At 44.0% G+C, this 15,565-nt stretch overlaps 1 protein-coding gene across 2 annotated transcripts; it reads left to right on the forward strand.

Annotated features, from left to right (window-relative positions):
* The first annotated feature begins 953 nt into the window (after positions 1–953).
* On the forward strand, positions 954–12,712 carry RBM43 (RNA binding motif protein 43). Of its 2 annotated transcripts, none has more exons than XM_077320096.1 (4): positions 954–1,033; positions 7,174–7,372; positions 8,052–8,146; positions 9,795–12,712. In XM_077320096.1, exons 1-4 carry the CDS (start codon positions 1,031–1,033, stop codon positions 10,557–10,559), a joined length of 1,062 nt encoding a protein of 353 aa, XP_077176211.1. In that variant the 5' UTR covers positions 954–1,030; the 3' UTR covers positions 10,560–12,712. The 2 variants fall into 2 exon arrangements, with proteins under 2 accessions (XP_077176211.1, XP_077176212.1); XM_077320097.1 differs by having other exon boundaries at positions 965–1,037.
* The last annotated feature ends 2,853 nt before the right edge of the window (positions 12,713–15,565 follow it).

The following is a 15,565-nucleotide window of genomic DNA, read 5'->3' on the forward strand; positions in this document are numbered from 1 at the left end:
TATATATGTTTACCATTCTATTTTTTGTCTTTAATGAAGCATGAGCAAATTTTGAATTTATAAAATAGGTATCCTCAGATCTCCCTCCCCACCCCCCTAGTAAACTGTCCATCAAGCCCTTATGTGACTGGAGTAGGGAGCGCTAGTCTACAAAAACTGACCTGGAACAAAAATGTGTTTTTAAGTTGCATCAAGACATCTTTTTGATGCAACAACAATGGTTACCCATTTGCCATATTCTTTTGAAGATGACCTAAGCAACGTGACCCAGAAATAACAAACAGATGCATATCCTATTAAAATATGAAGGGTGCTGGTTTACCTACATGGGGCAGCATCTTGAATTTCTGGATGCAGTTTGAGGTATTGGGGCTTTTACTAGGGATCCCCTGTAATCACAGCTCATCTCGAGACTAGAGATCACATTGGAGAAAATGGAGGATGGACTTCGGCTTTCTATCCCCTGCTTCCCCCCCCCCAAAAAAAAAAAACCGTCTGTCCCCCAAATCTCCAGAACCTAGATCTGGCAACCTTTACTTCTCTTCACCTTCACCCCACCCCATCCAATTCCGCGTCGGTAGCGAGGGGAGACCTAACTAACCCGAAGAAAAATAATGCACCATGAAAAATGTTAAGAGCACATACTGCTCGTGTGCGCAAATTGTATCGGATGATACAACTAAGTCTGATTTTGAAACACAGGAGCGTTTTAGATGAAGAGTGAAAACCATTCCGATTCTTTCCTCTAAAAAACCTATTAAGTTTAAATACATTTAACTTCGGCTGAAGTGGAAGCAACGCGGCTTCTCCAAGCTTTCGTTCTGCCTGGAGAGCGCAGCCTTTTGGTTTTCGTAGTTGATTGCAGTGGACGTTTTGTAGCGCTGCTTATGGGCCCCTGAGTCACACAGAACTACGCTTCCCAGCATGCACCTTGCCATGCGCATCATTGGTTTCCAGGATCGCAGAAACGAAACCAAACTTTGCACTTCTGTGGAGCAGGGTGTGATCGCGAGGGGCTATCTGCTGAGTTATGGCAAGTGCGAGTGATTCATTTTATATGTTGTCTTTTAATGTTGCTGCTGCTGCTGGCGGAAGTTTTGCCTCTGAATGCATGTAGTTCACGTTGCTTTTCTCGGTCCCGTTTCCCTTCTGATTATAAACTGAAACCATCGCGGTAGATGTAGAGTTCTAGAAAAGGAGCAGACGATCTTCGGAGAACTCAGGCCCTCGGCTTCATTTCCTTGTTTGCTTTAGCGTGGTGATAAAGCTAACAGTCGTCTGTTTTATAGAGCTCGTTTAAAATGTGGGGCTAGGTTGCTGCATGAAGACACTAGCATTAGTAGGCTGGATTGTAGTTATGGTGCACTTCCTGGCGAGCAGGGATTCCGATTTCAGTAGGGTTCCCATATTTTGAAAAGCAAAAAAGAGGACATGTTTCCTGATGGATTGCTTCAAACGAGTGATCGCTATTACAAATCTCATTTTAAAGGCCCCCTCTTCTAAGCTGTGATTATTGCTAATAACTTGGAGGATTCCTAATTTGACAAACCCCAAAACGGCCCCAAAGAGGATGGACACCCACAAAACTATGATGTGTCCTATACAAATAGGACATCTAGTAACATCAGTTTAGGTTTTCTAGGGCCTCGATAAGCACTTTAACTGCTGTGATATGCTGTCTCTCACTGGATGTTGTTACTGAAAATAAAAATTGGGGGGGGGGGAGGGGGAGTGAAGGAGGTAAAAAGTATAATGCCATAATCCTTCTGTATGCTAATTCTTCTTGTTTTCTGAGCGTTTTTTGAGGGGGCTTCTTTAGTGCTTTTTGCCTCTGCCTTATACTTGCTGTATTAAGCTACCCCTGAACTACGTATACTAAAGAAAGCTTCTTCAATGAGGATAAAAACAGCTTGGGAATAATAATATCCAGTGGGGGGAAACAGGTGAACAGGTTAAGAGCCCCCCTCTCCCGAAAGAAAACATAAATTATAGTTTAATATTAAATGGGCATTTGAACCTGGATTTCCCTTGCCACTGAAATGTACCATAGTGGTGCCTGGAATCCTTCTGCTGCAGCCCCTTTTAAGGTTTCTTCTGAATGGATCCTACTTGCGCTGTTCCCTTTCTTACACATATAAATAATTACACTGGGATGTTGTGGTGGGGAATCCCTACTCTTAGAATCATAAAGTTGGAAGGGACCTCCAGGGTCATCTAGTCCAACCCCCTGCGCAATGCAGGAACTCAGAACGACCTGCCTACCCACAGTGACCCCAATTTCATAGCCAAATGATCCCCCCCCCCAAACAAAAAATCTCCAGAATCCATCCTGGTCTGGAGGAAATTCATCTACCATCCCACAGTGGCGATCAGCAATTCCCTGGGTAGGCAAGGAAGGACCACAAGAGACAAACACTGGCACATCCCTTCCTGCCTACCCACTCACAATATGCCTACATTCATAAAATCAGCATTTCTGTCAGATGCTTATCTAGCCTTTGCTTAGAAACTTCCAAAAAAGGAGAACCCATCACCTCCTGAGGAAGCCTGTTCTCAAGAACTTCTTCCGGATGTTTAGCTGAAAATTCTTTTGAATTAATTAAATAACCCATTGGTTCTGGTCCCATCCTCTGGGAAAACAGAAAACAACTCTGCACCATCTTCTATATGGCAGGCCTTCAAGTATTTGAAGATGGTTGTCATATCACTTCTTAGTCTTCTCTCCCCCAGCCTTTCCTCATACGACTTGCATTCCAAACCTCTCACCATTTTTGTTGCCCTTTTCTGGACACACTCCAATTTCTCTACATCTTTCTTCAGTTGTGGTGCCCAAAACTGAACAGAGTAGTCCAAGTGAGGTCTTACCAAAGCAGAGTAAAGTGATAACATCACCTCACCTCACTATACTTCTTTTAATACAGCCCAAAATCCCATTTGCCTTTTTAGCTACTGAGTTACACTGCTGACTCATGTTCAGTGTCTGGTCTACTAAGACCCCCAGATCCTTTGCACATGCCAAGACGAGTCTCGCTCATCCTACAGTGATGTATGATTTTTCCTACCTTAATGAAGAACTTTACAGTTATCATGATTGAAATTCATTTTAGTTCAGTTTTCTAGCCTGTCAAGATCATCTTGTATTCTGATTCTGTCTTCTGCTGTGTTTGTTACCCCTCCCAGTTTAGTATCATCTGCAAATTTAATAAGTACTCCCTCTATTCCTTCATCCAATCCAATTCATTTATAAATGTGCTGAACAGGGCACAGGACGGATCCCTGAAGCACTCCACATCAGTCCCCTCCAAGAAGATGACAAACCATTTACAAGCACCCTTTGGGTGTGATCTGTCAACCAGTTCTCAATCCACCTACCAGTAATAGGATCCATACTGCATTTTACCAACTTGTCAATAAGAATATTATTTGGAATCTTATCAAAAGCCCTGATGCAAAGAGGTAGCTGGATATGTATAATGTTAGTAAAAAGAACCCCCCACCCTGAGCAAACAAGTCTACTGTTAGGGATAGGTGAAAATATGCCAAAATACCTGGAGGAAGAGTTATAGACTATGGAATGGATGGGACATTGCCAGACATTGGAGACACAATTAATGGGCATATTGCACAATCTTTTTTTGTAAAAAGATGAAAACAATATCAGACCAGTGGAGAAAATACAGAAGATCTCTGGGCTTGACTTGGGTTCAAATCAAATGAAAACAGGTGACATAGACATCTTCCTTGTCAGAAATAAGAACCACAAAGCCTCTGGTATGTAGACAATGGAGCATGACAACAAGTACATGTATGGATTTGGTTTATCCATTCCCTTTCCCCATCAGTCCGGCGAGACCTGATCCTGGGGGTGGTTAGGACAAAACCCTACAGGGTGCGTGGGTGAGAATGCCGTAAGTAGGCATCACTGGGCTAGCACTAAAAATGCTGCAGCACTGGAATTCCTGCTGATGGGAGGGGAAGGGGTTCCAGTGCCTTGTTCTCCAAGCAGCCCTATACATACCCTGGTCCCAAGCCACATAAAGATCTATAGGTTCAAAACAGCCCCTCGAGCAGTAACTCAAGGTTGCAGTTCTCTCCTTTTAAAGGCAGTCATGTGGTGGGGCTAGGGATGCCGGACCCCAGGTGGAACCTGAGGATCCCCTCGGATTATAGCTCGTCTCCAGATAAGAGATCAATCCCTTTGAGAAGGTGGCTGCTTTGGAGGGTGCATGCCATAGCATAATACTCCTCCCTGCCTCAAATCCTGCCCTCTCCTGGCTCCACCCCTGACATCTTCCGGTGTTTCCCAGCACAGAGCTGTCAACCCTAGGTGTGGCCGATAAGGTGAAACAGTTCAGCCTGCCTTTCAGTGTTTTGGACTGAAGGGCACAACAGCTAGTTCTGCCCAATGACTCAAGTCCAATGGTCTTCATTCGGTACAAACACAGGACTGAACTAGAGTCTGCAGAAAGAGAGCATGTGTCAAGATGTCATGTGACAAACAAGGATGAGCCAAATTTGCTGCACCTGCCGATGTATAAAGGAAATCTCTCAATTGCTGGGCAGACATGCCTTGCTGTCTTGCTGCTTTTTAGCAGGAATGGGAAGAATTATGGGGAAATTATGGTTTTGCAGGGTGCATGTGAATAGGACTGCTAGCTAGTTGGTTGTCAGTGTGCAGTTTGACCACACAATGCCAGTGATCAATGGGAGCTGGGGGCAGGAAATGACAGACATATTCATGACTATGCAGATGGTGCTCTGACTCACCTAATCATCCTAATTTGTCACTGACGTGGATTTTTGAAGTTGTGAAGGGGGGTAAAGGAGGATATGGGAAGCCCCATTGCATGAACAGAAGTCCCTTTCTGCTGCTTGGTATCTCATCCTCTATTACTTACTGGCATTCTGGGATTTCTAAAAGACCCTCACATTTCTGAAAGACCCCCACACACTTACCCTTCTTCCTGAACATGTTGCAGGAAAACGATTCTTGAGTTATGATTCCCCCTCCCCATTAAATCAACAAGAGAATAGTGTAATAAGAAAAGTTATCCTGCTCTTGCGTTGTTTAAAGGGGACATCATATGCTAGAGAAAATGACAATTACATAAGTGGGTGCTTCTGGCCATTTTTAGAGTCCCTTAAAAATAGGCCTGGTGTCTTCTTAGATTAAAAGTTTGTGTTTAAAACTGGGGAGCTGTCTCTTTGGATCTGTCTCTCCACTCCTGCTGGAAATAATAGATGGTGATAGTTCTGTTTGCTCGGCAGGGGGAAAGAAATGCCTGCCTGCAGCAGAGTTTTCAGGCGTTAGACTGCTGCGCTTGTCTAAATCTTCCTACGACGGCAAAGTTCTGAGGGATAGCCATTAAGTACCTTGCACAGAGATGTGACGTAAAATTGACTTTCGTTGCAAGATGTCAGCAGCTGTTGGCAGTTCCTTTCGATAAGCTGACACACCAAATTACGTACAGAGCTGTCTGCATTTTCACATCCATAGCAGCTAGTGACATAAGTCATTCAAGCAGGGAGTGTGGAGACGTAGGACTTTCACCCCCCTCATTTCTCTTTCCTCGTCTGAATCTAGAGATTTGATCCTGCAGGGGCAATATGCCAGCATATTGGAATGTGAGCCTGTTGTGTCAGAGCATTCCAGGAGAATGGAGGTGATCAAAGAATGTCCTTTTCCAAACAGAAAGGAGATTGGAAGGCAGTTTTGGGGAAAGCTTTGTGTCTAGAAAAAGGGAGCAGGCCTGAAAATCAGGCTTCTGAGACATGCAGAGAAGCCTGGGCCAGTTTTTGAAGTCTCTAGCGATAATAAAAATGTGACAACAACGAAAGGCATCCAGAAAGACGGAGACAACATGTAAAATGTATCAGATACCAAAAAAATCAGCAATTATCTACATTTCAGGCTTTCTTAGCTCTTCAGGCCCAGGTCAAATGGCTCCCTAGTTGGACATGCTGATAATCTTAATGTTTCCATGTGTAAAAAATGAGAACTTGGAGGGCAGGTGCAGTTGATAACTGATAGACAATAAATTCCTGAAATAACAGCAACTATTTCAGAAAGGAATGATTTTTGCTTTGAATTATTTAAATTGTAAAACTTAAGAGAAAATTTAAACATGGGTACTTTAAAAGCCTCCCTCGAAAGCTTGAAAGAAAATATATATTGCTGAAAATAGAAAGTGAGGAATATTAATTTTTTCAGCAACTTTGCCCATTTGTATATGTTTATTTTATATTTTATTATTTTCCCACACACACCAAGAGGACACCCCTGCACAAAGCAAATAAGACCTGTTAAATGGCTTTTAAAAATGAAGCATCAAAATCTGCAAGTATGCCTTTTGAAATAGGCTGGTTTGTTTTTTGCATTGTATGATTTTGTTAATATAGTCACTACCTATACAGTTATATCTGTGTGTGCTTCTTCTTTTAGAGCAATGTAAGGGGCAAAGCCCATTGCATTCAGGAATACAACAGGCACTAGATTGGGGTGTGTGCGGGAAGAACTCTGTGGATGGCCTCCCCCTCCCCTCAGGACCTGGAAAGGCTGCAGGCTGGAGGCCCTGAGCAGGGAACTCACTGGCCCTCACATGGCAGGGATCTGTGGCCTCTGAGCCTTGGAGGGAACTGGAAGGAGGAGGGGATGGGCAGGGATGGGGGACGGAAGGCGATTGGCTGGCTGCTGGACAGACAAGCAAAGCAGTTCAAGAAGGAGGCACTTGGGCGGGACAGCTGCCCTGATTGGGTGCTAAGCGCTGAGTGGCACTTAAGCCATGAGACCAGCTCCTCCTCTAGTCCCTTAGCAGAAATATTAAGTGGAACAGATACTTTGGATACTGGCTAGCATGGTGCAGTGGTTAGAGTAGTATTTATTTATTGTACATATGGTAGGTGTTTAATGTAGCCAGGAGATCTTATGATTATAGCATTGTCTTGCAGCCAGGCAAGAGACATTTGAAAGTGGTTTGGCACTGACTACCTCCACATCGTGACCCTCGTTTTCTATGGAGGTCTCTCATCCAAATACCAACCAAGGCCAACCCTGCTTAGCTTCGTTGTGTAGGCAACCGTTAGCCATTGTCAGGATAAGAGTGAGGACCAGAGAAGGGCAGAAGTCAATCCATGTAACTTGTACTGTTGGTGTCTCATGTATTTCTTTCACAGGCTATGGCACAAGCTGCCAAGCCACAAAGAACCATTGTAGTCTGTGGCATTCCGAGCGGCCTGCTAGAGGATGACATCATGGCTGATATACTAATGATCCATTTTCAGAAGGCAAAGAATAAAGGCGGAGACGTGGAAGACATAGTCTACCCAACGCCAATCAAAGGAGTTGCATACATAACATTTGAAGATAAGCAAGGTAATATCAAAGGAAGAAAATAGAATTTCAGGACCTTGACCCTAAAGCAAAATTGTATAACGCCAATTATAAAAGGGAATTCGTGTTCTGTAACTTCCAGCGTTCTAAACATGCTGCCGAAATGTCTCTTGTTTTGAAATCTCCAGGATTTGCTGCCATTCATCAGACAAATAAATGTAAGCAGGCTCTAGAGAAAGGGTGGCCAAACTGGCTTCCTAGATGCCCATGGACTACAATTCTCATGAGCCCCTGCCAGGGGCATGCTGGAAGGGGCCCATGGGAATTGTAGTCCATGGACATCTGGAGAGCCACAGTTTGGCCACCCCTGCCCTAGAGAGAGTGTTTGTGTGGGTGTTTGAAATACTCATACATGAATCAAGTCTATCCTCTGCCTGCCAGATGAGATTTTTTTGCAGCCAGGCCTTGAGGGAGTAAAATTGCTGCCAATGACTCTTATAAAGAGACAGGCTGCTGTCTCTCTCTGAATAATTTTGCACAGTGCAGAAAATAATCTCGAGTCTGGAGACCATATTGAGCAGCGGGGGAATCCCAAAGGGAAACATCAAGGTGGGAGGGTAAGCATCTGAGATATTCCAACCCTGAGATCAGCAACAAAGCATTGCTGTTTTGTATTTGCGTCTTCCTTCACGAGACAAAGTAACCTTGAATTTCTTCTCAGTTGTAGATAATGTCCTTGCAAAAGCTGAACACAGACTACAGGACAAGAGGCTGCCTATGGACTATCCTCTGAAAGTATCTTTGTATGCAGAAAGTGTAAGAATAACTTAACCTTTCTCTTGAGAACTGTATTATGTTATGTTCATTGAGGCCTTCTGGCTGTTATTTGCGAAGGGGTGAGGGTCAGATCTCTCTTCCTCAGAAGCATCCCGGTCTCCATCCAAAGTGGACACTTCGGTACCTCTGAAGAAGTGAGTTCTGACTCAGAAAAGCTTGTATGTTGTTAAACTGTAAGGCCCTTGCCAACATCTTTTGTGGTCCCTGCCAAGTGTTTTTTTTTTTAAGTGGGTGGGGCCAGGTGGTACTTTTGGCCAGCAAGGTTTCTGGTTGGTCATTGGAGATTTGATTGGCCGTGCAGATTTAAGGGATCTTCATTGTGTGACTGAAAGTATTCTGTGGCAGCCGTTTTGTAGCTGCACCTGCATGCTCCTCCAGAATTCCACAGCTACCCACAGGCTCAAAAAGATTGGGGACGCCTCTCCTAAGATGCTTAAGGACTCCTGTTTAATTTTGGAACTTCCCAGTTTTTTTTTTAAAGATCCCCAGTTAAGATTGTATCACAGGAGTAAGGATTTAACCAATCAAAGTCAACATTCACATCCTTCTGATTTCCAATGACTGGCCAGGGAAAGAAAACATAACAGGCAGAGAATGTGACTTTCTTTTCTTCTTTGCTAATAGCAAATCAGGGAAGTGGTGGTAGCTTTAACTGATGAAATCATCTATATGTGCAGAGTGTTTAAATCCTTTCTGCATGCTGCAGACCTGATTGATTACTTTTCACTTTGGAAAATGCTGGAAGATCCAATCAGAGGTTCTCCCACCTTCTCTTTAGTAGAGTAATCAATGCTTACATGAACAAATTTCTGGTTTAGGGTCTTATGGCTTGTTAAATTATTCTGATGTCCCCCAGAATATGAAAGTCAGTCTTCCAATTTTTTTCTTATCAGCATCAGTATTTTGGGGGGGATAGCAAAGAACAGTGCCTGATCTTGGGACTCTCTCTGTTCAGCACGTATGACTGTGCATTTATTTTGTTGCTGATTTATTGTTATATATATGGTGGCCCTCTTAATATACATAATGTTTTACAGAAATTAATAAAAACTACACTGCCCCATGGAGTTTACAGTTTAAAATTGAATATGGAGAAGACAGATGGACCAAGGGACCAAGCCCTATGAAGATAGGTTGAGGGACTTGGGAATGTTCAGCCTGGAGAAAAGGAGGTTGAGAGGGGACATGATAGCCCTCTTTAAGTATTTGAAAGGTTGTCACGTGGAGGAGGGCAGGATGCTGTTTCTGTTGGCTGCAGAGGAGAGGACACGCAGTAATGGATTTAAACTTCAAGTACAACGATATAGGCTAGATATCAGGAAAAATTTTTTCACAGTCAGAGTAGTTCAGCAGTGGAATAAGCTGCCTAAGGAGGTGGTGAGCTCCCCCTCACTGGCAGTCTTCAAGCAAAGGTTGGATACACACTTTTCTTGGATGCTTTAGGATGCTAGGGCTAATCCTGCGTTGAGCAGGGGGTTGGACTAGATGGCCTGTATGGCCCCTTCCAACTCTATGATTCTATGATGGGGCAATTGAGACTATGACATAGATCTCATAGCTCAAAAAGATAAATAAATTGGTATCATCTTTCAGATGTGAACAAGTTTTTTGTTTGTTTTACTTTTAGGTGTTTACCTGTGTCTCTTGCCTCCTTGATTTATCTATTTTGAGAGAAAAATCCACCTTAGAAGATCTTGTGGAAGGCTTTAAGAAGAATTTCCCAGTTTTGAGCTTCGGAACTTTGCATCCTGATGGACGAATAACTGTGCAGGGGCCATTTTCAGCAATAACATCCCTCCAAAAGAAGCTCACAAGAAAACTACATAATTCTGTTTCAAAAGCAAAAGTTAAACCTGGAAGCACTACAGCTCCCAGGCCTACTACCAGGCTAGCAAAAACTGATTTATCCTCAGAAGTAAGCAGTAATTTTGTTCAAAGCACCAAAAAAGAGGGATTAATTCTTGCCCTTGACACTGATATATATCTTTACATGAAAGCTTTCCAAGATAAGACGTATGAAGAGAGTCTAAAAAGTTGTGGCGTTATCAGTCACAGATTCAGTGATGGTGAGGTTACCACGATCTGTTTGGACAATGATCCTGCTAACCCAAATGCTGGACAGTTAGAATTAGCCAAAGAATTAGTTGAAGATTTAGTAGCAAGTTTACAGAGTGATTTGCGCAAAGAAATATTGTCCCTAGAAGGATCTAACAGGGCAGAGAAACACCAATATGAACAGGCATGTGAGACTGTAAGCTCCCAATACCCCCGTGTTCTGGTTATTCCATACTTAACTCACATAGACATTATAGGAACATCTTCTGATGTTTATGGGTTTATGCAGCAAGTGAATACAATGGTAGGGAATTTCCGAAAAGAACCTTGGAGATAGTTGCTTGATTTTTGAGGGCAGGCCTAAATGTTACATTCAACAGAAAACAGAACCTATCCTAGGCTAAACAATTTTCTAATAAATATCAATAGACGTTTCTTATCTCTTCCTTTATATATATGTATATTATAACAACCAGAACGGCCTCTAGATTAAACCGTTTTCAAATGGGTTTTCCTCAGTGGTTGTTTTTCTAAAATATAAAAGCATACAGTTAGTACAGGCTTATCAACCATTTTTACAAAACAGAAGAGAACATATTTATCTAAACACAGTCGTTATTCCAGTCTGCAATCATGCATACCTCCTGTGATTTTTATAAACATATAGTCATAGTTTCTTTAAGTATCCTTATATATACATATAAATCAAAAGCAAGCTTTTTGGCTATTATTGTAAAACTTATACTAAAGGGCCAAGTCTTACCAACTTATTGTATTGTTAATTTATCCTTCAAAAGGATCTAAAATAAAATAACACTGTTTTAAAATTTGTAAAATGTATAAATCTGTTGTCATTTGGAAATATTATTTGAAAATATTAATCCTTAGTAATAAGCTCTTACCAAGTTTTCCTCTCAGAATTTAAATCATATATGTGTGGCCTTTGGCTCCCAAGTTCGGGTAGGTCTAGTGAGAAGACTCTTCCCACTGGGTTGTAAACTGCCTCTGGTAATTATACTCCAGCTAAGAAACTTACTCCAAACCACACCTATACCAATTAAAGCTGCAGTCTCATCTAAAAACAAAGAGTTCCAAATATATGTAAGAAATTATTTTAAGGGCTCTAAATTCTCACCATTGGCCATGAAGCCTATCAGTTAGCATTTAAATCATAATAAACCTTCTTCAAAGGTACCCCAACAGGGGCTATTGATCTTGTACCTAACTTGAGTTCAAGAAATCACAGCATCATTTTGCAGCACTTGTGTTTAAAGCTGCTGCCTCACAGGAAGCAAGAAAGTTCCAAGTTCGTGTTTAAGCCCTTAGGGCTCATAGTTTCCAATGAGCAAATATAGAAACTTTCACGTTGTCTCAAGATCTTATTGATGTCCATCTTGTGGTGTCCAACAATTCAGATTTGTTCAAGTCCAAAGAATAGCAAATCTTCTGGTTTGTGTCCTGTTTCCATGAAGTGAGTCACCATCGGAGCATCTATTATCCGGTGTCTAAGTCTGGACTGGTGTTCCTGGATCCGGACCCTAATTGGACGGCTGGTAATGCCAATGTACAATTGTGCACATGGACATATAACACAGTATACTAAGTTTTTGCTTGAACAGTTAATAAACCGATTGATCCTAACATAAAAGCCATTACCTGTTGCTCTATATTCCTTGATAGGTAACAAGTACAAAAACAACCACTGAGGAAAACCCATTTGAAAACGGTTTAATCTAGAGGCCGTTCTGGTTGTTATAATATACATATATATAAAGGAAGAGATAAGAAACGTCTATTGATATTTATTGGAAAATTGTTTAGCCTAGGATAGGTTCTGTTTTCTGTTGCACTAAATGTTACATTAGGCATGTGTTTGCCACTGAAAATGTAAGCCCTGAGTTTAGGTAAACCTACCTAAGTTTGACTGCTGTCCTATTTGCCTGCTCCTGCATCGGATGTTGGGGTGGGAGAATGACACAAATAAATGTCCCTGAATAGGTATTCAAGACTGGCATTTTAAACAGCAACGTCATGCTGAATGTAATGGCTAGTTGTGCTCTGAAACCTCCCAAGAATGCCAATGAATGAGCAGCAGTTGGTCATCAGAAGGGATAAAAGCCTCATAACTTAGCATGTATTTTTTAAAAAGATGACTAGTTCTTTTGTATTTGTCCCTTCTGACCTCAGTGCACTAATTATGGAGCAGTCTTGCTTCATTAAAGGTTTTCCCACAGATACCGGAAGAAAATGTACATTGTTTGAACAGAACAAGTTCATATTCTCTGCTGCTTCCTGTTTAGCTGGAACTTTTCTTCTTCTGCAGCTTCTATGGATTTGTTATAGAACAAGTGATATAGCAACATATTTCTTGAAGCTTGTACATTCTTTCTCTTAATGTTTATGCACAATGTAGAATGTTCTTGTATCTTCATTCTGTGTATAGTTTGGTCTCATTGGATTAAACCAGTGCTGCACAGGTGTTTTGAATTAGCCCAGAATGACAACCAGTTTTTCCTTATGGGCAAAAAGAAACAGAACCTGAGACTGACCACATGTGTGCATCCTTTCCCTTTAAGGGTTCTTTCTTCTTATATCTGAATTCACTGGAAGGGTTAGAACAAGCTTTCTCAACTAGAGTTTTGTGAAAACCTGGGGTTTCTTGAAAAGGTGGGAGTTAATTAATATATATCTGTAAACCGCTCCGCGGTATTAAATAAAAGGCTAAGTGCTAAGTGGGAGGAGAGTGGGCGGGCGCTGTCCTGGATAAAAACTCGGAGGAGCGAATCAGGAGCCATGAAGTAGCTCCTGATTCGCTCCTCTGAGTGGTACTCCAGGGCCAAGTGGCCAATTTGGCCCGTCTCCTGAATACCACGCCGCAGACTCTCCAGTCCTCCCGAGCCGCCATCCGAGCCGCTGCGCCCTCCAGACTGTAAATCGCCTCAGGATTTCGGCCGAGAGCCGGGATAGCCGCTGGGGAGGAGGGTCGCCCCACGCCACTGGACTTCAGGAAAGCTGCTTTCCCTCGGCCCAGTGACAGCCCTTGCCTGCCCTGGGACCTGACTGCTATCCCCACTGCACCTTCCCAGCCGCCTCTCCGCCCGCTGCTGTCCACTCCCTTCCCAACCCGACCCCAGCCGTCCCTTGGGGGCCCACCACGCTTTCTTCCCGGCCCCGACTCACGCTTTGCTCCTGTGCATGGTTTGCCGCCTCTTCCCTCCGCTTGCGACCAGCACTGCTGCCAGACCACGAGCCGCACCTTGCTGCCGCCACGATGTCACCCCCTGCCGACTCCCCAATGCCGTCGCGCTGCCGCCCATGTTGCTGCCACACCGCCACCCGCACTTCCATGCTGCGCCCACCAACGACAGCCACCCGGAGCACCTCCACCGCCGCAGCCAGCGCTCCAGGCCCGTGCGCCTGCCGCCGTTATGGCGGCGCACTTCCACCCTGCCCTGCTTGCCGCCGCCCCTTCGCCTGCCCAGCCCCCCTGGCCTGGCCGTGCCACTGCCGCCGACCACGGGGGACGCCACCCAGAGCCAGCAAGCCTCGCCCAAGTAAGTGTGGGACAGGGCGGGAGGTCCCCAAAGGGCCCAGCAGCTGCGGAGCCGGCCACGCCCAGGCGGACAGCTGCACAAACCTCCAGACTAAGAGAGCTAGCGCTCACTGTATTTACACCACAGCGGCCTTAATTTCTAGTATATATATATATATATATATATATATATATATATATATATATATATATATATATATATATATATATATATATATATATATATATATATATATATATATATATATATATATATATATATATATATATATATATATATATATATATATATATATATATATATATATATATATATATATATATATATATATATATATATCCCAACCACATTTTGCATGATCGTGCCACTTCTGGGATTTCTTAAAACATGAAGAATGTTTCAGGGGTTTCACAATTGTAAGAACATTGAGAAAGATTGGACTAGAAGAATGGAAGATGGATAATACAGCCATGCAAAGGTCAGGTCAGAAATAATATGCAATAAGAGATAATAAGGAATACATATAAGCTGAGAGCATTTTGCTTTAGCACCTGTTGTGCGAGTGAGTCTACCAGATTGTTGCTCCCAACCTTTCTTTTCTTTTTGACATCCCACTGCATTCTCCTTGTCTTGGGTCTAAATTTAGATGGATAGTGAATTTTTTGTTTAGTTGTGTGGAATGCCTAAGCTTGTAACTGGCATCTCCTAGGCCAAATTCCAGCTTCTTCCCCCTCTCCTGTGGGATGTTATCTTTTTCTCCTATTAGCTGGCAGAAGTATGGGGCTATTCAAAGTAACTTCTCAGCAGACCTCTTGGAAGGAGATTTATGTATTTCAATAATATATATGACTTGCTTAAGGCATCTCACAGAATATATATAATTATAAAATCAAAGATGAGTATTTCTGGAACGTGACCAGTGGTCCATCTAGCCTAGTATGCCTTACCAGTTTCTCTGGAGCTTCTCTGGTTCCCAATCTTTTTATCACTGGGGACCGGTCAACGCTTGACAATTTTACTGAGGCCCGGGGGGGGGGTAGTCTTTTGCCGAGGGACATCGCCGCCTCCACCTGAGCCCCTGCTCCACTTGCTTTCCCGCCAGCGCACCTGACTTCCCGCCACCCGCTGGGGGGCGCTGCCAGCAGCAGCTGCGCAGTGCCACACCGAGGGGGAGCCCCAGCCATGGCTGCCACTGGAGAGCACCAAAGGTGAGCCGGCGGTAGAGTGGCAGGGCAGCCCCCGAGGCAGCAGCTGGGGAGGAGGACGAGGAGGAGCCGTGGCCCGGTACCAACTGATTCACGGACTGGTCCCGGTCCCCGGACCAGGGGTTGGGGACCACTGCTCTGGAGGATCAGCAAACAGGGCATAGAGGCCAAGTCCTTTACATTAGCGGTCCCCAACCTTTTTCCGGTTGAGGACTGCCACTCGGGGTGGGGGAGAGCTGCCAGCCTGGGTGCTGCGCATACACGTTTTTGCCAGCAGGTGGCGCCAATGCACATGCACAGAGTAGGCATGCATGTGCGTTTTCGCCAGCAGGGGGCACTAATGCGTATGTGTGGCAGCTCCACACCTGCCTCTACCCCCTCCCTCTCACAGCAAGAAGCTAGCCGGGCCACTTTGGTGGCCGCGTCACTCGGGGCCTGGCGAGCTTCTCGCTGCGGGGGTGGGGAGAGGCAGGCATGGCTGCCAGCGGCCCGATACCGAGGCCTTTGCGGCCCGATACTGGCCCGCAGACCGGGGGTTGACGACCCCTGCTTTACATTATGCTGTCTGCTGGTACTGGTGTTCA

The sequence above is a fragment of the Paroedura picta genome, chromosome 2, assembly GCF_049243985.1.
Source record: "Paroedura picta isolate Pp20150507F chromosome 2, Ppicta_v3.0, whole genome shotgun sequence".
Taxonomy (NCBI): domain Eukaryota; kingdom Metazoa; phylum Chordata; class Lepidosauria; order Squamata; family Gekkonidae; genus Paroedura; species Paroedura picta.

Excerpts from the sequence above, each read along its gene's own strand:
- RBM43 (XM_077320096.1), top strand. Across the intron at positions 7,373-8,051 it reads AACATTTGAAGATAAGCAAG|TTGTAGATAATGTCCTTGCA; the intron begins GTAATATCAAAG and ends ATTTCTTCTCAG. Across the intron at positions 8,147-9,794 it reads TATCTTTGTATGCAGAAAGT|GTGTTTACCTGTGTCTCTTG; the intron begins GTAAGAATAACT and ends TTTTACTTTTAG.